Genomic DNA, 26,061 nt, shown 5'->3' on the forward strand with positions numbered 1-26,061 from the left:
CAAGTGGTAGAATTTTGTGTTGTTTTGCAAATCCAGAATGTGTGAACGTTAATTTGTGCATAATATGTGTCGTGGGTTACACCTTAATTGGTGTTGGGTTGAAAGATAAATTTTAAAATCTCGGAGAGTTTGTTTTCCCCAAATGAAGTAACACCCTCTTTTAAAGAAATGGGATTGGGTCTGCTATGTTATAGGGTTAAAATTGTGTGTTCAGTTGCACTTCCATAATCCGTCAATTTTAGATTGTGCAAAAACTGTTGTTTGGGTTATACCTTAATTGTTTTGTGGTTGCAAGGTAAGTTCGAAAATCTGTCAGCTTCATTTATCCAAAAACTAATTGGTGGGTTACATCATGATTGCGTTTGGGTTGCAAGATAAGTTTAAAAAAGTTGCAGGTCACTACTTTTCTTGAGTGGGAAGAGAAGTTGTAAGGAGAAGTTGTGAACTATTCATTTACCATTTTTGCTATCGTAGTTCATTAAGTTCATTTATTGATGTTTTGTGACATGTTTTTTTAACAATTTAATTTCTTTTTTAGGTTGTGGTTCGCAACCGGTGTAAAACAGACTACATTGTTAAAGTTAATGGATTATTGAGATCAAGCCATCGCTCTCGAATTGGACGCACTCCATTTAGGTGGTGTGTTGACATGGTGAAACCGTTGGATATCAATGGAGTTTTGTTGAAACACACACTTAGTCGGTGGGTCCCTGAACATGAAAGCATATGTATCAGGCAACATTTGGTATGGTTGTCTGTTTTAGATGTTTGTGTTTGTTTGGGTCTGAATGCTGTTGGGGTTGATGTAGAATTCAATAGCGTTGTGTGCGGGGTGATAAAGTCATTATTTGAACATGAACCAATAACAATAGATGACATTGTTAATAGGATATACTTTTATTTACAAAGTGGCGATGACAATGACATTGACAATGTAGACAATGTTTGTCGTTTGTACTTGTTGTTGTGTTTTGCTCTTTTGTATTTCCCTAGGACTTCTAGAACTGTCACAAACATGCCATTTAGATTGTTGGATAACCTTGACAACTTGTATCAATACAACTGGTCAAGGTCTGTCCATAGTTTTTTAGTTGAAAGTTTCAATCGTGCTTACCACACTTTAAGGCAAGATCAAAACACGTCAGCCATAACTGTAGCTGGGTCCGTGGCAATTTTTCAGGTATCTATTATTTAAGCCAATTCTGATTTTGTTTCCCTAGTGTTACTAAAGTAAACGATTAATTAGTTCCTGCATATATTTTTTTCAGCTTTTGGTTTGTCGACTACTTAATGTGGGGTCTTACGAAGGTGACGTTATTTTCCCCAGAATTTTGAGTTGGCCGTCGTTGGTGATTAGGACTCACGGAATAAAATCCGCATTTGAATCTAACATGGTGTTGTATTGCATTCGTTCTATTTTAGTTGATTAAGTTGTATTCCGTGTAGCAATAAAGTTTAAAGCTTGGACATCATTATGCAGGTTGTTCTTGAATGGGAATTAACTGAAGACGAAAAAAACATTGATGTTGTTCGTCAAGCCTTAAATGTAGGTGCACATGGCATCCCAAAAAAAGGAGTAGATGACATGTCGTTTACTAAATTTAAGCAATGGTGCAAAAGGAAGCTGAAAAGAAATTATAGGGTTGTTCAACAACTAAAAGATCAGCTTAGCAATATGGAAGAAGAGTACGGTTGTGGAGGTCAAGAACCCGACCCATCTTCCTTTGAGGAACCCGAACCCTCTCCCTTTCATGAAGGTGATCGCTTTGATGTTGAGGAGCCCCAATGTCGTCCTTTTGACCACCCATCTTCCTCCCATCAACCTCAACCATCTTCATTTGATCAAGGTCATGCGTTTGATGTTGAGGAGCCACACTCACGTGATTTTGAGGACCCAGCTTCCTTTCATCAAGCTAAACCTTCTTGCCATGATATAGGTGATGGCTGTGATGTTGAGGAGGCACATGCACGTCATTGTAATAAGCACGACCAAGGTACTCCCGAATACAATCCTCATGGTATGGAAATTATTCCATATGTGGAACCAGGAAAATGTTCTTTGGATGTTGACTTAAGTGAACTGTATCGCATTCTTGTGTCACAAGATGGGAGGTTCGTTACTATTGCATATGTAAATTTCATTATTTCATTTCAACTGTTATATAGTTAATTGTAAATTTGTCCCTTTTCAGGCAAACGGTGGTTGACATAAATCAGCAGATATTAACCACAGTTGAGTGCTGTGGATTTCGTCCTCGAGGAAAACTTTCGAACATGGTAAAGCCCTTTGTTGTTGTAATATTATAAAATTCTTATTTTGATTAATGAAATGACATTGTTGGTTATAAATGTTGTCAGGCCATTTTGTTTGCTTGCAACAACTTCATGTATAGACAAAGAAAATTGAATGGGGTGATCAAGAGAGTTGTGTTTGGTACTTTGTATACGGTATTATAATGTTAATTGTTTTTAAAGTTTTTATATTTAATGTATGTTGTTCATGATGGTTTATGGAAATGTTATTCTAATATTTTTAATAAAGACTGTAGTTGTTGAAGACAGTAGAAAGGTCAAGGCAAAGAGACGTGAATGGGTTTTAGGGGACTACAACAATTTCCTTAGACGTGGACTAGTTTCAGTACACGATATACTTTCAGCAGATTTTGTAAGTACGAATATTTGTTAATTTATTTATTAAGAACCAAATATGGATGTTCTATGACTTTTCTGTTTTGTTCTTGGAAGGTCTTTGCTCCTATAATCCATGAGCAACATTGGTGGTGTTATGCAATCAACTGTCGCACACGCCAATTTTTTGTGCTTGACTCTCTTGGGAGTAAACGACAAGGACGTAAAAGGATAGACAATGCGATCGTAAGTCACTTCTTAAAATAGAGGGTTCTGTTACAAAATTTATGTATTCGTTTGTAAAATGTGTGTTCATATTTTGTGTTTGCATTTTTGAAGGCGCGTAACATGGGGATTTTATTTGATTTACTTGAAAATCGTTATGATGCTGATAAACTAAAATTTGAGGTGCTTACCCAAGATCTTCCACTACAACCAAATTTGTAAGTGCCTAATTTTTCCTTACATTTGTGTGAATATTAGTTTATTTACCTGATAATTTGACTTAACAAATGTTTACATTTTTCGAGATATGATTGTGGCATGTTGGTGTTGAGATATATTGAGTCGTGGGATGGTGAAACCAAATTTGGTGACAAATACTTCCCCGCCTACACTTCTGTAAGTGAAATTTTTTGGATTTCGTTATGCTGTAATGGTTTTTAGTGGTCATATTTTATAATAACTTAGTTCCATGTTGTAGGATGAACTTCAAGAACTCAGACAACAATACATATGTGATTGGTTTATGGACGACGACAATATCCACCGCAATTACTGACTTGGAGTCTTTGATGTATATAAAAGTAAATAGGTTTTGTTGACATGATTTGTAAAATTTGATACGAAGATGACAGTGGTGATTGCAAAATTTGGCTTTAGATTACATATGTATGATGGAGGGAAATACTTATCCTGTTACTTTTGATACTTTTGGACAAAATTGTGTTGCAAAATTTTAGATGTGGGATACAAGTTAAACTTTGTTAACTTTGAGCTTACATTTCAGTTTCCATGTCAGACTCAATTATGAGTACTGTTTACACCTTTTTATGGTGATTTGAATATATGTTCCTTTCATACTCGCTGTTTTGTAAATGGAAGTGCAATTATAAAATTTAGCAGGTCTGTTTTCCCAGGAATGTACATGTCCCTCTTCTGCACATGTACCGTTACCCCTTTTATGGAAGGGTGGTTAATTGGTCCATTAACTTGTACGTGGGTTAGTACTTAATTGTCTTCCAATTACAGAGTATTTTTAACATTGTTGCAGGTGTGAGGCCTTTTCAATGACATCCATGATGACAAATTTATAATCAAATGCGTTTACGTTAACAAAACATCCTCCAGTGGATGATGCAAATGATGCATTGAGTACATAATGACATTGTCGATTTACAAAACACAAATGTTAGCTAGTCTTAATTAAATGATGAAGTTGTCGAATCAACCATTCCTTAATCACATGATGAACTTGTCCAAACCAGCATTCCCCTGATACCACCAAAATTACAATCAGGTTACATCCAAAACAAATAACAAGCCATGGTCACGTGTGAATGTTTCTTGAAGCCATTTAATTTCCAAGGGCCCATGTGCTACAAAATAAAAACACCAAACGACCTTCATTTCTGCAAAAAAAAAATTGATAACTGTTCAATGAATGTGGGTACATAATTATCCATTCAAACCTAAAAGAAGAACAATAAGCGCATGCAAAATATATTTCTATATACCTAATAATAGGATCCTTGTGACACAATTTGTGTTTCATGTGTGCTATTTTCAATTGAAGTCAGCAGGGAAACAAATCCACTGCATTGGACTTCTTCAACCTGACAAAAATAAATTAAATTTCAATTCAAACACCCCACATGATGTCCATATCGCAAAAGTTGAAGGGTTACTATGACATGACGTTGTTGACTTTGAATTACCTGCGTTGGATTACTTTGCGTAATGACTTCTGATTGGTTACTACATGCCATAAAATCTGTATCCAAAGTCCATCCCTGTAAAGGATAATCAAACAATAAAATAAATTGTCATTATATTGTAAAAAAATTAGTTCAACCCAAATTCATTAATTGGATTTCATTAATTGCACATACCATTTGAGGCTGTTGTCCTTTAATTTTTGCACCCGTACCCTTTCTTCTTTTACCAAGTTTCTCCACAATGGATTTCAATCTCGTCGAACGGGGTCTTCCTTTTCTTTTAACAGAAATAGGACTGTGGACACATTCGTTGGATGACACAGTTTGTATAGGACAATCATTTGCAGTGTCCAATTGAACCCCCTTATTCGGATTATCAGAAGATGACAATCCATGATCATTTGCAATGGAGTCCAATTTCATAAACAGACAATGTGTTCCGTTGTCTGACTCGCATGCAACCTCCGCAATCTCATAGAAACGCTTACAAAGTGCGTCATACCTTTTGACATTAGCTTCTTCCTTATGAGAATTGCTTCCAACCCTTATGTATGTGTGCCTTCTACGTTGTAGCTTGCTCCATCTCTTTAAAACATATTTATCGGGCACACTTTTAACGCCCTCTTGCGCATACATGACTAAGCAGTGCCTACAAAGTATTCCTCTAAACTCAAACAAAAGGCAAGTGCACTGTATGTCAAGTGTGTGATGATGAAACAAAACATCATGGTACTTGTCTGCGCATTGACCTTTCCACATAAATTCTTCCATAACACGGTAATTTGAGGTTCCCGCTTCGACATATACATTTTTAATCATGCAATTCATTTTACACCTAAATTTGTGTTGAACCTCTGCAAACTTAGCATGAGTGTATTCAGCCTGGAATTGTCTCTCAATAGTGGAATGTGAGCCACAAGGAATTGTCGTATTCAAGGATGCAAAGTCTGCCTCACACTCCTTTTCGGCCTTTTGCCTAATGGCATTGTCATATTGAACCACGAATTGTTGCAATGTTGTTGTGGAATTGATGAAACCATCGAAGAATGCGTTCATGCCCTCACTCCGTTGCGTGGTTGACATACCTGCCCAAAAGTTATTCTTCAAATAACATGGCACCCAACGATGTCTATCTTCATAAAGTGTTAAAAGCCATTCATTTTCTTGTAATCCATTATCGGTTAGGAACTTATCCCAACCACTCTCAAAAGCATCAACATTGAGTGACTCATACACCAACTGTTTCATGTCGTGCTTAATTTGCTTGTACCTTGAGTACCCTTGCAACTTCTCAGGAACTTTTTCATGATATGCCAAAGACACCACCTATGTCTTGCATTGGGAAACACAATTTCAATAGCATTTTTCATGACCTTGCATTGGTCGGTGACGATTCCAAGTGGTTCCTTATTTGACATGCAACGCAACCAGCATGTAAATAACCACACAAATGTTCTAGTGTCCTCTGATGATAACAGCCCACAACCTAATAAAATGGATTGACCGTGATGATTAACACCTACAAATGGGGCAAAAGGCATGTCATACTTATTAGTCAAGTATGTGGTGTCGAATGACACAATATCCCCAAAATCCACACATGCTGCTCGACTCCTCCCGTCCGCCCAAAACACATTAGTAATTCTGTTGTCGTGATCGACGTCGATTTCAAAGAAGAAATCCCTATTTAATTCCCTCATTCTCGAAAAATGATTAAACAATGCTTGCCCATCGCCATCCTTAACAAGTGCTCGTCTCTGTTGACCAATATAGTTCCTGACATCCCTTTCCACAAAATTCAAGTTGTCATAACCTCCTGCCTCAAAGACCAAGGACCGAAAACTTTTGTTCAAACGTACTCCCGCTTGATCATTGATATCAATAACTCTTTTTGCTTGCATATTTATCCTCCTATTGCCTCGCACAAGCCTTGATTTCTGTGGACTTAAATGGTGATTATGTTCCTCCACCACACTTATAATCCCCCATTGACCATCTTTTTTAACAGCAGTAACACGTGCAGGGCATGCCTTTCTTTGTGTTGGAATGGTTCTTTTTTCCGGGGGAATGTTGGACACATGGGTTCCTTCTCGAGAACAAACTAGTTTGACGTAGTAGAGCTGATTATCATCATCTTTCTTTGAAGTTCTTATTCGGACACCGAAACCACTTCTGATTGCATGTTGTTTATAAACTTTCTTCAGCTCATCCACAGTTTCGAAAGTCATCCCCACTTTAGGAACCAAACCCAAGCTACTTTCACCAGAGTTGTTGTTGGTTGAAACAGATCCAATGCTGTTACAATTGTTTTGAGGGATAACATCGTCCAGGAGATCAATGCTGTCCAGACCCAGTGTTTGTGTTTGTTCCATGATATTTCCTAAATAAACAACCAATCAAATTCTTTAATGTTAGTATGAAAACACTGTGAAACGAAACTTTAAAATTTGTATTATGGAATTGGGAAATTATACATTCTAAAATAACGTCAACCTTTGGAATTACGTTAACTATTATAGCAAAGTAAAATATCCCAACGAACGTTAACTTTTGAAAATAAGGCAAGGTCAATAGGACCAAACAAATGCGAGATTAAATTGCCTATAAAAAAAACATAAAGTAAACCTCGTGCGACCAATAAAATGCGTGACTAAATGAACTTTACAAAAAACACAAATTAAAGATTGTGCGACCAAACAAATGCGGGAGTAAATGAGCTTTAAAAAGACACCAAGTAAAGATTGTGCAATTAATAGTTCTCTGTGAATGACGACAACAAGGCAACACAATGCACTTTGGAAAATTTATGGCAAATTAAATGAACCCTAAAACTTTACCTACGACCAAGCATATGCGGGAGGATACCATTAATGAGGTATTTAAGTAGAGTGGAGATAGAAAGAAAGCATTTAAGATCCAACTTACGTGATCAATTGCCCCACCAACGACACAGCCCGATTCTTAAAATGTAGCCATGAGTGCTTTGTGAGCGGAGAAAATAGGAAAAATGGCCATGGACGATGGGTTTGGGGAGCTTACCAAATGCATTAAATGAATGAAAGTTGGTTGGTGAAGAAAAGATTTGACGTTGAAAAGGTTAGCGGGGCCAATGGAACAGGGCATTAATGACTTGGTTAATAGAAACGTATTCAGTAAGCTAACCAAGGGCATTGTGGTACATTTATAAATTACTTTTGATTTATAAAACAAAGACCAAGCTTTAAGTAATGCAAATTTCCTCCCTGTTCCGCAACCAAAGTTGTGCACTATCGTCGTCCCAGCACTGTTTTTTGGTGACTTGGATGCTAATGAAATTTTTTTTTTAATCACTTTCTTCACTTTCTGGATGACACAGTTTTCTGAATGTAATTAAATTTTTTCCTGGTGCAACAAATATGTAGGTTGAATATATGGATTCGTGGGAGGGCCTTGACATTGATGAGTCGGACGTGCTGTCTTTCATCCGGAAATGCAACTCCAACACAGAATTCATTCCCGGCCCTGCAGGCAATGCACAAGCACTTATGCTAAACAGAGAATCGGAGGAACCTGAAAATACCCAACAATTGATGAGGGAAATCGCTGCTGTAGGTGATGCACGAGACTTCAACTCAAATGCTTGGAAATGGGCTCGCAAATTTGTTGAATACCATGGTAAGCAACCGCCCCATTACAAAGAGAGTTACGTTAAATACATCATTATGTTTAAACATAACATAACAATCATGCATGCTTTCAGGTTTAGTTGCTGAAGGGGACATCAAAAATTTGATTCTACTGTCTTCTAGGAAGTCAATGGAAAAGATCCCTTTAGTTGTCTGTGTGGTCAAAGAATGTCACCCCAACGGGTTGGGTGACATGTCCATACTTATTAAGGTAAAATGCCAATAATGGTTGTGTGAATTAAATCACAAATCCATCTAAATTTTGTTCTCTAATTTGTTCAGGACCCTTCAACTACGGCAAAGGCAAGCGTCCACAGAAAAGCTGTCATGGATCCTGAGTTTGGTTCCCATATTGCTGTTGGAGCATCGTTGATTTTGAAAAATGTATTATCACCGCTTTTTGCATTTGTACTGAATTTGGGTTTGCATATTTTTTATGAAGTACAGATATAAAATCTTAAATATGATGCATCAGGTTTCGTGTTTCGGTCACAACCCATGGGTGCCCCCTTACCTGAACATCACCGTTTGCAACATTGTGAAGGTTAATATTTTATATAACATTTACATTATTACTTTTTAATGATTTCTAAATTTAAATTACAAGGTCATATTTAATTCATAATTGATAGGTTTTTAAGAATGACATTAGTCCACCAACTGACCATGAAGTTCAAGCTTGTATGCCCGTTGTGCGAAACTACCCAGGAGAATATCTTTTTGATGTTGACGACATTTTGAAGAAGCTGGTCCCTCCACCTAAAGTTGTTATAACTGGTTACCATGAAGACACTTCTGTTGCTGGATCATCAAGTCTCCCATGTTCTAATGCTGCTATTTCTCTTGGTGCGGACTCACCACATGGAAATTATGATGCACATCCCGATGGGTCTACAACATTTGATGTTGAATGCCCTGATGCTTAAGCTACGTATTTCAGTAACCATTTTGTGATCCCTCCATAAGTAGGTAGTATTCGTGTAGTGCTTCCATGTCTGTACTGAACACCTACTGGACGTTTTGAAAAGACTTTTTCTTAATTGTTTGTAGTATTGTTGATCAATCCATGAGTGATTGTGTTTTGTTAATGGAGAAGGATACTGTTTTAGTAATCATTTATTGACCCCATTATGTGCACACAATTAAAACACACCACATTACTTTCTATTGCACCCAACTAATGAATTTAATTGTCGGAATTGCTGGGTGACCCTCATGTTTAAACTTTAATCACGGAAATATTTTTTGGACAAATATGTTCTGACATTGCTGCACCTTTTTGGAATTTATCATGCAACCCAGTGAAATATAAGCTGTAACCCAGGATAGACTTTTTGGACAAATTACTTGTAGGATTTTTTGAATAAAATAATAATCCCTGGGCATTGGTGGACCCCAGTTTGTTTCCCCCTTGGATGGCAGACAATATTTAATTTCTTTTACGCAGTGCAAATGTTATAAGTGAACCCCAAACATTGCTGGACCTTTTTGGAATTTATCATGCAACCCAGTGAAATATAAGTTGTAACCCAGGATATACTTTTTGGACAAATTACTTGTAGGATTTTTTGAATAAAATAATAATCCCTGGGCATTGGTGGACCCCAGTTTGTTTCCCCCTTGGATGGCAGACAATATTTAATTTCTTTTACGCAGTGCAAATGTTATAAGTGAACCCCAAACATTGCTGGACCTTTTTGGAATTTATCATGCCACCCAGTGAAATCTAAGCTGTAACCCAGGATAGACTTTTTGGACAAATTACTTGTATGATTTTTTTAATAAAATAATAATCCTTGGGCATTGGTGGACCCCAGTTTGTTTCCCCCTTGGATGGCAGACAATATTTTATTTCTTTTACGCAGTGCAAATGTTATAAGTGAACCCCAAACATTGCTGGACCTTTTTGGAATTTATCATGCCACCCAGTGAAATCTAAGCTATAACCCAGGATAGACTTTTTGGACAAATTACTTGTATGATTTTTTTAATAAAATAATAATCCCTGGGCATTGGTGGACCCCAGTTTGTTTCCCCCTTGGATGGCAGACAATATTTAATTTCTTTTACGCAGTGCAAATGTTATAAGTGAACCCCAAACATTGCTGGACCTTTTTGGAATTTATCATGCCACCCAGTGAAATCTAAGCTGTAACCCAGGATAGACTTTTTGGACAAATTACTTGTATGATTTTTTTAATAAAATAATAATCCCTGGGCATTGGTGGACCCCAGTTTGTTTCCCCCTTGGATGGCAGACAATATTTAATTTCTTTTACGCAGTGCAAATGTTATAAGTGAACCCCAAACATTGCTGGACCTTTTTGGAATTTATCATGCCACCCAGTGAAATCTAAGCTGTAACCCAGGATAGACTTTTTGGACAAATTACTTGTATGATTTTTTTAATAAAATAATAATCCCTGGGCATTGGTGGACCCCAGTTTGTTTCCCCCTTGGATGGCAGACAATATTTTATTTCTTTTACGCAGTGCAAATGTTATAAGTGAACCCCAAACATTGCTGGACCTTTTTGGAATTTATCATGCCACCCAGTGAAATCTAAGCTGTAACCCAGGATAGACTTTTTGGACAAACACATTGTAACAAATTAATATAGTTTCAGTGGAGCAGCATTTGTCACACAATTGTATACTGAAATGAACACAAATAAATGAATTTGTCATTCAGTACGACCCTATCATTACCAACAACAAAAAATCTAATTTTGTAAACAACATTCTTCATATATAAGGTCATAAAAAAGTTGTAATTCAAAATATTGGAGACATAATAATAATTCCAAACTATTTCTTCAACCTCCTTATCCCATAACTCGCAAACGGAGTTCGAATAGAACGACTTTTGTAACGTGTGCGGGGTTGATGCTTCATTCGCGCATACATATTGCTTTCCTCCATTTTGACACACATGCCATTGCTTTTATGAACTTCATCATCTTCCTCAACAGATTTGCCTCCCAAATCAAAACTATGATCATGTGTCGAAGAAGCACAACCATTGGTGTCATAACATGGATCATATTTCTTAGGCGGTTGTTTCCTCCTCTCCTTCATCTTTGTTTTTAGAATATCAATTGATTGCTTAAGTTCCTCAATAACAGCTTCTTGTTCTAAAATTTCACGCATAAGCTCTTCCTTCTCTTCTAAAAAACACCCTCCTTCATTTCTCCTTTCAACCTTGCCAAATCCACACCCATATTCATGAAAACCTTCTTGGACAACTACGTGTTTAAGCTCTTCTTCTGACACGGCAACGTCATGCAAAACCTGCCATCATTAACAAAATAAACCAACAAGCAAACCAATAATAAATCATTTAAAAAATTGATTGAGTAATAAACACAATCAAATTATAAATTATAAACAAACATCAAACTAACCGCTTTCTTCTTCAAACTACGACTAACTATGGAATCCCCAACTTTAACATCCATCCAATGCAATATTCGTGGAAATTGACTGGGAGTTCCTCCCTTTCTCTTCCAAATCAACAAATGCTCAAAAGCCCATACTTGTAACAAAATTTAAACAAAATTTTAACACCATTAGCGAATAATTCAAGATCATAATTAATAAAACAATCAATTAACGAATAATTTATTATACCTGTAACAAATAAACACAACCATCCACATGAAAGTATTTCGCATTTCCTTCGTCGCTCAACAACAATGAAGCAGTACATAAACTCTCAACCAAGTACTCATACACAACACTACCCCAATTATATTTTCCTAGACTTCCAAAGTCATCCACAATGTTGAACAATATCGGAAAAATTCTACCCCTGCGACTAGACAATAGAAACTCACATATTCCTATCAAAACATACAATCTACAAAAATCAACTACACTTAAATCTCCAAGATGTTGCATTAAGAATTCATAAACCATTTTGACATCAACGTTTTCATCATCAAACTGTTTCCTACACTGACTTTGAACAAAACCCTCAGCCAAATCAATTTTAGTTCCAACAACCCGTAACCCTAAACCTAAGCATACATCTAATAAAGAAAATCTAACAATTTCTTTATTAAGGAGAAAACCTCCTCTCCTCTCAACCCACACATTAACCAACTCATTTAGAAGATTTCTACTTATCTTCAGAGACTCTTTCAACTTCGGCATCCAAGCAAAGGGTGTTTGCTCTAGACAAATAATTTGTTCTTTTGCTAAGATCTTATTCAAAGAACCAAGAAAATGCGTCCGACATGAATGTCTAAAATATATCTGCATCCACAAAAAAAAAGAATACATCAAGTCATTATTTAATACATATATTGAACAACCTTGTATGACAATTTCCAAACTCATACCTTCGTCTCAGTTGTACAACCATCGTCTTCACTGCCATCAGTCATGATTCCCAAATAAGATCTTCAGTTCACAAAAATCAATATAAATCAAATCATTCATAATGTATTCATAAACCATTTTCACATAAAAATTGCACACATGTATTCAAGTGCAATTATCAAATAACACAAACAAAACTAGTTCTGCAATATTAACCAACTATTAGCTCAATCCACAAAACAGTAATATGTATGTATCCCCAACAAATTGCTCTAATCATTGCACCGATTGCACAAAACAATTGCACATATAAATAGACACCAACACAAACTAAGCGTGCCAAAAACTAGTACTTCAAAAAAGATAAACATGGTAACTAAGTCGCAGAAATCAACACTAATTGTAGAACATAATTTTAACAAAACAAAACAGCACAAATTGCACCACAGAAACAATAACATGGCATGAACAATGTTGAAAGAATATGGACCTTGGTCCTGGATCGTGCTCAACCCGCCAGAGACTGCTGGATAGTGCTCAGCCCGTCAAACACAGAGGAAGGCTCGAAAATTCGTGGTTCAGTGTGGTGGATAGAGAGTAGGGTCGACGGATGAGGTTCAGTGGTCGACTGCGGCTTCAGTGGTTGCCCATGGGCTGAAGTTCGTGTACTAATTGAAAGTGAGGGAAAGATAGAGGGGAGGTTGAGGTTAGCTTATCAAATTAGGGAATTCGGAGTGTGGAGAGGGATTCGGGTTAGGGTTTCTCGCATGGAGGGGTTTTGGGGTTTGCGTCACTGAGGGAATAAATTCTCATACGAAAATGGCAGGTGAGCCTCACCGTTGGGAGCAGCGCTGGTGACCGTTGAAATTGGGGCAAAATTTAGGTTAGGTTATGAAATTGGGGATTTGGGATTGTGGACAGGGATTTCGGGATTGACCAACGAAGAACATAGCTGCGGTTTCTAGGGTTAGGGTTTCTCCAACAAAGGGGTTTTGGGGTTTCGACAATGACGCCGGAACGGGGTTCGGGTGCGGGAGGGTATTTGTGGAGCGGTAAGGGATTCCAAGTGGTGGAGCAGAACTGTGTGTGCTGCGACAAGGGTTATGGACGGCAGCGGTTGCGGGATCACGTCCACCAGAGGTGTGTGGCTGTGCGGGACGATGGTTGTCGGATGCCGGTTTCGTGTCTGTGTTGTGCGGGGAAGGGAAATCGAGCGGTGTAGCGGTGCAGGACAGTCGTTTTCAAAAAAGAAAAATGGTTCCGCTGGTGTGAGACGGAGCGGGAGCGGGAGAGGGAGAGGGTCTGGCTGGGAGGGGGTTTGGGGTTTCTGGACCGCTAGGTGCGAAAACGTGGAGATGAGGTGCGTGTGGTGCGGCTCTGTGTGTGTGCGGGAAGAAGGCGCGCAGAGGGGTTTGTGTTTGAGGGCGCTTTGGAGAAATGGAGAAGCGGTGGAGCAGTGGAGAGGTGCGGTGGAGCAGTGAAAGAGTTTTGAAAAAATAAAAAACAAATGCGCGGTCTGGTGTTGGGGAAATTTGGAGAAGGCTGTGACCACACGCGCGTGTGCGGAGAATGACGTTCCCTTCTGCCAATTTAATTTTTCAATTAAAAAAAAAAAATTAAATCTACTTTCTGTTGCCACGTAAGGTGGTCATGAAAGTGGTCAAAATGGGGTGTCATTCTATCATTATTCGTTAACTTATTGTTTGCTTTGATGATTATGCCTTTTCTTGGCAACGCTTTTTCTTTTGTAAAAATAATTTAACATTACATATATGTTTATCTTTTAGCTAAAAGGATATACTTACATGCAGAGTGAACATATAAAATGTAGAGTCCTTCATTTTATAAGACATATTTAAACAAACTTCTTCAAAAAAGTTTCAAAAAGATAAAAACTAATGAAACAAAAATTCAGACCTTCACATGCGTATCTACACATGTAGAAAGTGTCTTGGTTTTCCCATGGATTCCATTGATGTCAACTTCAGCATATGCAAAGCCATACAAAATACAAACAAAGTGTCTGCGTTGTTTTCCTGGCCTATTTCCTTCCTTTGCATGGTCCATGCGCTATGATAGATGGCCATGCTTTCCTATTGGTATGTAGTTTCTTGTAAAGATGACACCAACAAGGTTGAATTTGTCCACTTTAACCACGACATGGTTATGCTTGGCCACCCTTTATGCACCATAATGCATCATGTTCTTTTTGTTTCCCTTTGAGGATGGCACAAATCCTGTCCTCATCGCCACGTGCATCACTGCATAAACACCACATTCAACTAAATTTGTAGAGTTAGTGATTTTCTTTGGCTATTACCTTCTTTTATTGGGTAATCATGCTACTAAGTATCTGCATATTTCGATTGCATGGGTTTCAACCTATTCATTTAAGATGCTGAAACCTTATGGATGAATAATTCACTTTATATTTTTATATATATGATCATTACAAATAAAAACACGCACAATAATATTGCTACAGCAATTGCATCTCCAAGGTGAACCACAATTTGAAACCTTACTTGGTCGATAACAAACTTCTGCTCTGAAGCCATTCATTCACATACATAGATCAATCACCATGTTCCATTTCTTTTGGATTGTCCCTTCCACATTACATCATAAGCACCATTCTCATCCTCGTGATCAAAATAGAGACAAAGAAAAGAGCCAAATTTTTAACATATCTTTCTTCTATCAGGTGTAAATCACAAGAGGTATCTTGTCCTTGGTCGTGTCTTCCAGTGACACATAAAAATCTCAACACTATTCTACTTCTGGGTGACAAGACACCATTTAAGGTTTTATAATTGTAGCTAGCATAACATTTCACCAAACACGTACAAGGAAATTTTATTCATTCATCTTCATTCTGCACTGATTGACACTTTGCCGATGAGTTGAACCTACGTGGCTATGATTTCCACATTTCAAATACTGATGATAAGGACCCCTTATCCCATTCTATCAACTAACTCATTGTTCTTTTCCTTCTCTTAGTTAGCACTCACATTATGTTTTCTAATATAGCTATAAGCATCAGAATTTTGCACTTAAACTTGACAAAAATGAACTGTTTTCTTAAAAAGTAAATAATTGTCCAAAATAAGTCTTGTGGGTTCTATATATGCACCATGTTTTGGACCCTTATGTTTTACTTTCCTATTTTAGATTACATAAAACGTGTTACGTTCCGTCCTATTTTGCATATACGTAACAGTTGTAACAAAGTTAATTAGATTTGACATAGAAAAGATTATGAAAAGATTATCAATTATGGGTGTAAAGGAATTTTATTTGCTCAATTTCTTTAAGCATATCTGCAATGAGTAAAAGGCGTGTGTATATATATGACGAATGTGCAGTGAAATGATTAGATTGAATACACTGATTATGAAGATTGTGAAAGTACTCGTGATTTTGTGTAACTAACTGCTAAGATGAAGCCAAGCACATGACTACATACTACGTGTGCAGGGGCTAGCTTGCTTTACGCGGTATATGGGACCTCCCTGCGTATATGCTTGTTCAGTTATTTTCAAATTTAGTTTTGCCACTTTGTGAAATTGAATAGAGTTCAAACAAATTACCCATATGAGTTCTTGGTCGCTTATGCTTAATATTTGGGACCACTTTCATGTGCCAACTTGCAGCGATGGCTCACTCCCTTTTCTATCTTCACAATCTGAAATTCGCTACACATATAGTTAGTTACCTTGTGGTTTAACAAATTTTGGCTACAATGGTTATGGTTCTTAACATAAGCTATATATGCTTGTTCTTGTTACATACCCATTTCCTTGAGCATTTTTAGTGGGTTATAAATGCTAAATGGCATGGCAATAAGCTAGGAAAAGGCTTCATTATAATAATGTATGTGACCATGTTGGAATTTGGATTCTCGGTTGGTTTCTTTGTGCTGCTCCTCTATTGTATTTTCATAATACACTGATTATCACTAATTTTGAAGTTTTAAAATATATTAAAAAGGATATTTAAAATACTAACATGTATTTTTAAAGTTCAGCAGAAAACAACACCAAAAAAACCAGTAGAAAATTTGAACTCGACCATGTTGTGTATATTTAAAGTTGATAGATTTAGTTGCACATTAAATATTTGATTTGATGGGTCTACGAGGAGAGATTTATTTGGGAAACACAACTCTTATATAAGACTCAAATCGAAATAAGTATATGATTGTTGATCTTTTTATCTCTATTTAATTTGATACTTGGACTCATTTAAATTTTTAACATATTTTAGTAAAAGATTGATTTTGAAAATGTGATTTACATCGAAACTGATGTTTGAATTGAAACAATTTAGGTTGCTTTAGCATTAGATAAAACGTTTTACCCCAAGTTTTACTTTCACTTTAAAAATTTGATTTGAACCCAAAACTGACTCTGAATATTGAAACAATTCGGGTAGTTTTTGCAGTTGATAAAAAGTTTTGCACCAAGATCAAGATTAAGAGCTAGGTTGCTTATAATATAAAATTATTTAAACACAAATCATATATTTAGTTTCGTACTAAAAATTTGATTACAGGTAGAAAAATAATTTTGAATTGAAACATATTTTGGTGAATTCTTTTATCCTAAATAAAAAGAAGAAAATCATACCAAATTCCACTTTTAACCTGCTTTTCTTTAAAAAATAATAATCAATTCTATTAACACTTATTCAAACACACATCATAGATAATTATAACTTGATTCTCATTTAGGTGGATTGCACTAAACACTTAAAAAGTGTTTATCCCTTCCCTCCAAAACGCAAATTCAGTGGGTATGAAAGGTTGTGCACGCGTGAAATTAAATGACGTTCATTAAATGCTCAATAAGCCAATTGACACACGTCAACGATTCTAATATCTGTACCATCACTCTGGTTGAATAAGGTTAATAGTATTCAACTACAACAACAACAAAAATCAGTTAAAACAGTACTTGAAACAAATGGCAGTTAATATAGAGAATCACTCACAAGTCAAAACCTAGAGAACAGTAAAAATAACAGAGTGAATTTTAGCGAATAAGCTTCTTCTCATTAGTAATCGAACGAAAACATAGAAAATGCAAAAATTTTGCACCTTTGAGCACAAGCACTCACGAAAACTCTTAGCATTGAAAGAAGGATTGTGGGAGTAATGAGGAATTGAAGTTTTCTTAGCAGTAACTCAGAGGAGATAAACTCATGTCTACTAGAATTCAAGTTACAGTGTGCTATAATTCAACATTATTGAGCATGATATATCATCTATGACAAACACATCTGTAGTGGTATAGGCTATTAATTGGGTCATTTCCCTCTACTGGCACTTGCTCAGCTCTGCATTTATACTTACAACCTCTACACTCATTGTACGTACAAGTTGGTGCAGTGGATCCAATCATCAGTCTCCTAGAAATCCTCATTTTCCATGTCTCATTGCCATCCTAAGATTCCACATATTCAATGCAAGAATTATGATGCAAATGGAAAATCAACCAAGAAATTCAAAAGGGTAACTCACCTCCAAACTTGGCTCTCTTTGGGGTTCAGAAGATTGAGGTAACAACTCTTCTGTTTTTATTCCTGCATCAGTAGTGACAAGTTTAGGATACACCAAAAGCACATTCTCTTGAAACTTGTGGCAATAAAGTTCATGAACATGAACATGAAGAAACTAAGCCAGCCTGGATTGCTTATTACTCTTCGAAGTTCAATACAATACACACAACAAGAATTAAAACTGAGAAAAGTGAAATGAAATTGTACATGAAGAAAAAAAACTATTAATGGAAGTAGTAGAATGAGAAGAAGCAAGATAAAAATATAGAGAATGTAGTAGAAAGCAGGTGAGTGATGAAAAATGAAAAACTGATGCAGAAGAGTGTGACAAGACTTATGACCTTGCGTGAATTTAGCTGCAAGAATTAAGGTGAAGAGTAGGAAGAGTACATCAGGTAGTTTGGTGTCTCCCATTGTGGCGTTTTGGTGTTGTAATAATAAGTGTGAAGGGGATATGAGTGATGATGGTGATATGAAGGGATAAATGAAATGAAAATGAGTTTGTTGAAAAAAGATAAAGATGGATGGGAAGAGATAGATAAATGTGTTTGTGGTGATTTAATGACCATAAGAGATAGACTAGCAAATTGTGCAATGAGACAGAGGAGCATGATCAAGAGGTACAAAAATGCTACGCACAATGGCTAACTCATGGTGGAATTCTAGACCCAACCAGAATTACAAGAGTGCCCATATCCTAGTTAACCTGGCCATAGTGAAGATAGTGAAAGGTTTGACCTTTTGCGGAGGTAAAACTGGTGTTTCCATGCAAAGAATCATTTGGAATGGCTACCGCAATGTAAAGACATGTTCACTACCCAACATGCATCAGGGTTCTGTCTTTTGGATGTGCCTTCAGATTCCAAGGAAAAGATCTTCAATAAATGTACAAAATCATATGGATGACAATTCTTTTAAACTTCAGACTCTCATTTAATGTGGTCGATAGGGGTGTGTTGTGTGTGTAAGTTGGCGTTCTCATCTTTTCAACATTAAAAATCAATGCTCAATTCTCAATAAACCAACACTCATTAAGGTTGCATCAAATGCTAGTGTTTTCTTAGGAAATGATGGTTATCAATTTTTGTTGTTACATCTTAATTTTGTGTACTGCTTACCAGAAGTTTGAAGAAACTTCTTAGTTTTACTAGTTACAGTAAAAGAGGTATAAGGAGGAGGCCAAGTACAATTTGGAGACTCGTAGCTTCAAATCAAATTACAGCCTAAAATGATCCCTTGCACCTATTAGTTTTACAGGACAAAAGTATCAACCGTTTCTCAGTCTCTTTTCACTGTGGATTACAACTTTTTCTAGGATATTCATGGAAATTTCTGTAATAAAAGGTTGTAAAATCATTATCAATTGGAGTCGTTTTCAAGTTTGTGTTCTAAACAATCCACACTAGAAAATGTGGACAGTTATCCACGTGTTTCTTAACACCTTAGATTAAAATGCACAACGTTGAGTTGTTGGCTTGTTGCACTGAATTTTGGATGAGCAAGAAACCAACGAATCTAAAGTCAAAAGAAGATTTTTTTCCCATGTATTTTAATCTTATAAAATATTACTTGATCGAAATGGAGATTGTTTAACTCTTTTTTTATCAACAAAAAAGAAATATATTTAACAGAGCATTTTAACCTTTTATAATTTATATACAAATGTTGTTTATCTAGTAAACTAAAACTATCTAGAAACTTCTGGAACTATCCTACAAAGTAAGAGGTTTCCTTGCTTACCAATCTCGAGCCAACCAATATAATGTTTACTGATCCAAGATCAACACCATTGTTTAGAAAAAGATTGGATAAATTACAAAAAAGAACTTAGATACAATGGTCTCGTTGTCATAAAAGTCCTTATAGAGTAGTTGTGCTAGTGTTTCTGCTTTGATTTCCTTCCTAGCCCAAAGGAGTAGACATCCGATATTATGCATATTTCTTGTCTTTTGTTGTTAGGCTTCTAGCGTCTCCCTGAGACTATACTCCCTTCCTGCCTAGAAAAACTCTTATTTTTCTAGAGAAATAGCCTCGAGCTTCTTGTAGTACTTCCATGTACGCTTAAACGGTTTCTAACAAAATAAGATGAAGTCAATAGTTACTGCACAAAAAAGGATTGTCCAAAAATGTATGGAATAGCATGATTATCCTAAAAGCTTTGTTGGCTAACAAGAGCCAAGATGTTTGTCCCTTTTATAGAAAATTTAAGCATCGGACTGGACATTGATACCAATCTGAATATGAGAAAGCAACATTGATTCGTTTGTGTTTTATCCATAGCCATGCATTCAATTGTACCATACAAAATATTTCTTCTACATTTACCTTCCTTTGCCTAAATATCACCATATTCCTATGATTCCAGATTGCCCAAAGTATTGCTACCCACATTGTCTTCCAAATTTTGTTTTGTTTCCCATTAAGTTACAAAAGAGGAAAATGTTGGAAATGGGTTTTATGTTGGTTGTGATTCATTGAGCATACACCCACCACTTATCATACATTTCTTGTACCTTCTAAGCTATTTTACAACTAAAAAGTAAGTGTATAACTCTTTCATCTTGCTCTTTACACATCTCACAAAAGTTGTTACCTAGCTGAATTCCTCTATGCAATCACTTATCCTTTGTTGGTATCTTTTCCATCAACACTTTCCAATTGGGTAGAGCCTTTACACTCCAATATGGTGTAAACAACGTATTATTTTCCCCACCGAGGTTGTCTTGCATGATTCTATACGTTAAGCTATCTGAAAATACTCCTTCCTCATCATGTTTCCAAAACCACGAGTCCTAACTTTTTTTTTTTTAAATGTTGACCAATTATTAGTTGGTTAAGTTGTTGCTCTTAGTCTATCTCTCATCCATGTTAAGTGTCATACCCATCTACTTTCTCTCTATTCACCGACTTCTCCAATAACCATTTCCTTACAATTTGAGATTGAGTAAAGTTTTGGAAACATAAGATACAGTGGGGTATCCCCTGCCAAATTATCTTCCCAAAATTTGACTTTATTCCTTACCCCCACTCTCTAACCCACACTATTGTTGAACCAGTTATCTTGCACCCCTTCCCCACATGTACTACATGTAAGACGCGAGAAAATTTAAAATAAAGAGAATCCTATGAGAAAAATTAATAGCTTGATTAAGATTGTTAATTTGTTAAATTAGTTATTTTAATTTAATTATGACATATTGAATAATTATTTGGGTGATTGAAGTTATTATTTTATTTATTTAAATTATCAATATTATATAAAATATGGAACATACATGTTTATAAATATGTAGTGTGAATTTTATAATGAGATAACGAGTGGCATAATAAAAGGGCCATGCTAATGCCATGGGAAAGAAAGGATATGGCAACCCTTGGCATTAAAAAAATAGAAAAGGTGAGCTAACTCCCAAAATGAATAATTAAAGAGATTTTAATTCAAAATTCAATCAGGTTGAATATCATCTGATTATTTTTTTATCAACTCCTAGAAACCAAGTGTTGGGTTTTAAGTATGAAAGGACGAAAATAAAATAGTGAGATTACTTAACCTAACAGGAAAAACCACAAAAGGAAGGACGTTTAGGGCAAACCCTCAACCCTCTAGGTAAAGTAAAGGTTAGAGAGAAACCGTGAAGAGTGAAGGTTGGATCTTAAAGAAAAAACATAGGTTGAAAGCAGCTCAACAGGTAGGGGAAGCCAACTTTTTGTGTTTATTTTCTTATATGTATAACAACTGCATATGTGTTTTCGTTTTATTTAATGCACAGTGTCATTGTTGAATCTTTGTTAGTTGGGTGTAGTTTTGTATGTGATGTATGGGTTTATGAAGTTATAGTTTTTGGTTGTTTGTTGGTTTCCTAATCCTTTTCAATGCTTGTATACCTTCGTCCATGTTGGTACGAGATGCATAACTTTTCATTCAAGACGTTGGGTTCATGCATTGGTTTGAGTTGTGTCGGTATTTTTTTCTTAGTTTCAAAAATTGGTTTATATCTCGTAGCAGCGGTTTCGTTTCTATAGGAGTTGTTTGCTTTCACAAATATTATACATCATTTTCGAATTCCCTTTTCGTCCATAAGGAATCATAGCATGGTGCACTATAATATTTAAGGCGACAACGTATTGATTTTTTTTATTAGTCTAGCCATATTAGTGTTGTTTAGTTGTCCCAATTTGTTAATGCATGTAATGTTGTGATGGAGTTTAACCCTCTTAACCTCTTTTGTTATGGTTTTAGTTTCATGCATTGTTGAGTTGGATGCTTTCCTTTGCTAAAAAAAAGGAACCAACTTATGGGTAATTGCATGCGTATAGGAATTATGTGGTGGCTAGTGTTTTCCTTACCTTGGGCCTTTTGAAATCAATAGCATGCATATAAGATTTTTGGTTGTTGTTGCATGTTGTAGTAGAGTGCACAATTTCCTTTTACTTAATTCTTTCTCTTTCTTTTTGTAATTTGACTTTAGCATGGTTGTGAGCCCGCTTTTGTCTTTCTTTTTGTTTTATGTCACTTTTTGTTTGATGGGCAGATAATTAGAAACCACATGTGAATTAGTTTTCCTTAACCATGCTTTTGGATGCAGACGTAGAATTCTTTTTGGTTCGTTTTAGCTTAGCCTTATAAGGTACAATTTTATCGTGTTCTTCTGACTATTGCACAAGTTTCTTTTCATTCATTTGCCATATATATATTATATTGTATTGGAAGAAAAGTAACATGGTCTTTCTTGTGTGGGGCCGAAGTGAATTAAATGCATGTTTCTTGTAATTTTGTGGTAGCTCTTCTTGTTTCACGTGAGCATAGCAAAGCTATGTGTGGCCTTTGTGTTATTTCGGTGCCACTTTTGATGATGCTTGGTTTTCATATAAGTGATGCATAACTTATGGTCTTCCTTTACTTGTATCTTCATGTAATGCAACATGGTTTTGTCTTTTTATTTCTCGCTTGTGATAATAATGTGGTAGATTGCATGGTTCTTTATATTCCACTTGGGGTTTAGATGCAGGTTCGTGCAACATTGGGTTAACATGTGTGGGATTATTTATTTTGGGTGCAACCTCAAGGTTGAATAGTTGGATTGTTTATGCATTTACTTTAGTTAAGGGACACATGTTTTAAACTGGTTTGCGTGGGTATAGAATATAATGATAGGGGGTGGTATTGAGCCTTTAATTTTCAGTAGAAGAAATAATGTGTGCATGGGTAACTAAAGTATGGTTTCTGGAAAAAAACCCAAGTTTGGTTGTTATTCCAATGTTTAAGTATTTTACATGGATGTGAGGTTGGGTATTAATTACAATGTCTTATTTTCCTAAATTTTGATTATATATCATTATGTATGGTTAGCTTACCCCCTATTGTTTGTGTTGTGTGTTTATTGTGTGTGCGATGACTGTATAACGTGTGTGTTATATAGGGGCAAATGATATTGCAAATGATTATGGCGTGGAGTAGATTGACGAGAAAAAAAGGGTGAACTTAGGATTTATGTTCATTTTTATTAAGTTGTTAAATTACGTATTAAAGACGGTGTAATTTATTTTCAATGTTGTTGTTATTTAAAAACTTTAGACAATGGATGTTTGAACTACGTTTTTTTAATAGATTATATTATGAATTTTTACTAAGTTCATTTTATCGATAATCGTTTCCGCTAAAATTGCTCATTTTATAACTTTACGTGACATCCAAAAATTGGGATGTTACACTACATATATCTCTCCACCACCAAGATCCTACCTTGTCTGCACTACTGACTTGTAAGTTCATCCATGAGTCATACTTAGATTCCAACACATCCTTCCATAATCCCTCTTTTTCCACTCCCAGTCTCTATTTTCATTTTGCCAACAAAGCTTTATTAAATTTTGCAATATCTCATAAACTCAACCCTCCTTCATACTTTGGTTTACACAAATCTTTCCATTTAATCCAGGCTATCTTCCTCTCCTCAAAACCCCAACCCCAAAGGAACTTTCTTTATATTTCGGTTCTCTTTTTGCATATGTTCTTTGGCACTTTAAAGAAAGAGAAGTATAATAAAGGTAAGAAGGATATGATCGACTTAATTAGGCAAACACGATCGACAAAAGATAGTAGTTTTCCTTTCCACTTTGATAGCTTATTCGTAATTGTTCTCACTATATATTGCCAAAAAAGTTTTTTTCTTGGATTATCACCTATTGGCATATTGAGGTATTTGAATGGGATTTTCATTTCCAGAGAATTGTTCCATTTCTTCCCTCTCTATCCCCTTCCTGCCAATTATAGTTTTATGGAAGTTTACCCTTAGACTTGACACCTCTTCAAAACATCTCAAAATAGTTTTAATTACCTTGATATTTTCCAAGCTTGGTTCACATAGGAATAATGTGTCATCTATAAACTGTAATAAATTTATCATGATTCCTTTGCTCCCTACCTTAACACCTTTGTATAGGTTTTTTTGAATAGCTTGGCTCACCATTCTTGCTAGCCCCTCCGCTACGATTAGAAATAGGAAAGGAGATATTGGATCCCCTTGTCTAAAACCTATTTTTGGTTGGAATTCCTTGGTAGGACTGCCATTCACCAATACCAACAATGTAGGTGATTCCATATAAGTTTTTACCCATCCAATCCATTTGCTAAAGAAGCCTAGTCTACCCATCATATAATACAAAAATTGCCAGCTCACTAAGTCAAAGGCTTTCCTAAAATCAACCTTAACTACTATTGCCCTGTTCTTTTTCCTCCTTATTTCGTTCACTAGTTCATTTGCTATGAGTATACTATCTAACATTCCTCTTCCCTTGATAAAAGTCGATTGTGAGAAATCTATGACTTTTGGAAACACCCTCTTCAACCTATTCGCTAACACCTTGGAAATGATCTTGTACGCAACCAACCAAAGAAATAGGTCTAAACTCCTCCAAACCTATTGGGTTTTCTGTTTTAGGTACTAAAGCTATGAAGGATGTATTGCAACCTTTAGGTTTTCCCCAACCCTTTAAAACCAATTTATTGCCCGAGTTATGTCTTGCTTTATAGTTGTTCAATTACTTTTAATAAAATGAAAGTTAAAACCATCCGGCCTAGGGCTTTTATCACTCCCACATCGGTTGATTACCTCTTTTATTTCATCTCCCACTACAAAAAATGATGTAAGTTACGATGGCGTTTTTTTGTTAAATACGGCGTTTTGAACCGTCATAATTTAGGCCAGTGGCGATTTCAAAACTCGTCGTACATGTTGTCGCCACAAAGTAAATTATGGCGATTTGTAATAAACTGCCGTACCAACCACCATTTTATGCATTGTATAAAATGACATTTTGTAGATGTAAATAACGACAGTTAAAACTGTCGCAATTTTCTCACTGAAAGCACAATCTCAATGTAAATTGTGGTACCTTGAAATGCCATTATTTCATTATATTTTGATATTTTCAACTATCGTAATTTGAAAACAATATATCATTTATAATTATTGACATACATTTATGGTTTTATAATATAGGTTAAAATACCTTTTTGGTCCTAATTTTCGTCAAGTTTTGTTAAATAAGTCATAATTTTGGTTTTGTGTTCAAATAGGTCATAATTTTCATCAATTTTGTTCAATTGGGTCCTTTTTTGCTAATACCGTTTAAATCATTAACGACAATGAACAATGACTACCACGTGTCACTTCGTGGTTTTGTTGAATTTTTTTAAATTTTTTTTAAATTTTAAATTTTTTTAAAATTTATTTTAAATGTCCACATGTCAAACCAACAACGTGTCACGTGTCAAAGTCAATGTTTTATATTCAATTTGGTCCCTATATTTGTTATTTTTGTTCAATTTAGTTCTATTTTTTGTTAATATGAACAAAATTGGTCCCTCTCCAAATTGGAACCAAATTTAATTTTTATATTAAAATTCACATCATTATAACTTTGGGACCTATTTGAACACAAAAC

General features: G+C 35.7%; 3 protein-coding genes and 1 pseudogene across 3 annotated transcripts; 1 reads left to right on the forward strand and 3 right to left on the reverse strand.

The window, feature by feature from the left end:
- Positions 1-1,545: 1,545 nt before the first annotated feature.
- LOC146886167 (uncharacterized) lies at positions 1,546-2,910 on the forward strand. Its single transcript, XM_085672938.1, has 5 exons — positions 1,546-2,112; positions 2,193-2,277; positions 2,359-2,448; positions 2,543-2,665; positions 2,746-2,910. The coding sequence occupies exons 1-5, from the start codon at positions 1,586-1,588 to the stop codon at positions 2,893-2,895; spliced, it is 975 nt and encodes a 324-aa protein (XP_085529064.1). The 5' UTR covers positions 1,546-1,585; the 3' UTR covers positions 2,896-2,910.
- A 1,179-nt stretch (positions 2,911-4,089) lies between these two features.
- LOC114184418 (protein FAR1-RELATED SEQUENCE 5-like) lies at positions 4,090-6,937 on the reverse strand (annotated as a pseudogene).
- Positions 6,938-10,896: 3,959 nt separating this feature from the next.
- LOC114184256 (uncharacterized) lies at positions 10,897-14,097 on the reverse strand. The gene is made up of 5 exons (XM_028071543.2): positions 13,043-14,097; positions 12,573-12,633; positions 11,860-12,486; positions 11,634-11,764; positions 10,897-11,520 (listed from the first exon to the last, which is right to left on the reverse strand). The coding sequence occupies exons 3-5, from the start codon at positions 11,936-11,938 to the stop codon at positions 11,038-11,040; spliced, it is 693 nt and encodes a 230-aa protein (XP_027927344.1). The 5' UTR covers positions 11,939-12,486; positions 12,573-12,633; positions 13,043-14,097; the 3' UTR covers positions 10,897-11,037.
- Positions 14,098-17,586: 3,489 nt separating this feature from the next.
- Positions 17,587-18,928, reverse strand: LOC114182974 (EPIDERMAL PATTERNING FACTOR-like protein 9). Its single transcript, XM_028069784.2, has 3 exons — positions 18,456-18,928; positions 18,077-18,138; positions 17,587-17,999 (listed from the first exon to the last, which is right to left on the reverse strand). Exons 1-3 carry the CDS (start codon positions 18,526-18,528, stop codon positions 17,817-17,819), a joined length of 318 nt encoding a protein of 105 aa, XP_027925585.1. The 5' UTR covers positions 18,529-18,928; the 3' UTR covers positions 17,587-17,816.
- Between the last annotated feature and the right edge of the window lie 7,133 nt (positions 18,929-26,061).

The sequence above is a fragment of the Vigna unguiculata genome, chromosome 5, assembly GCF_037176805.1.
Source record: "Vigna unguiculata cultivar grain cowpea cultivar isolate G323 ecotype 2 chromosome 5, ASM3717680v1, whole genome shotgun sequence".
In the NCBI taxonomy this organism is placed as follows: domain Eukaryota; kingdom Viridiplantae; phylum Streptophyta; class Magnoliopsida; order Fabales; family Fabaceae; genus Vigna; species Vigna unguiculata.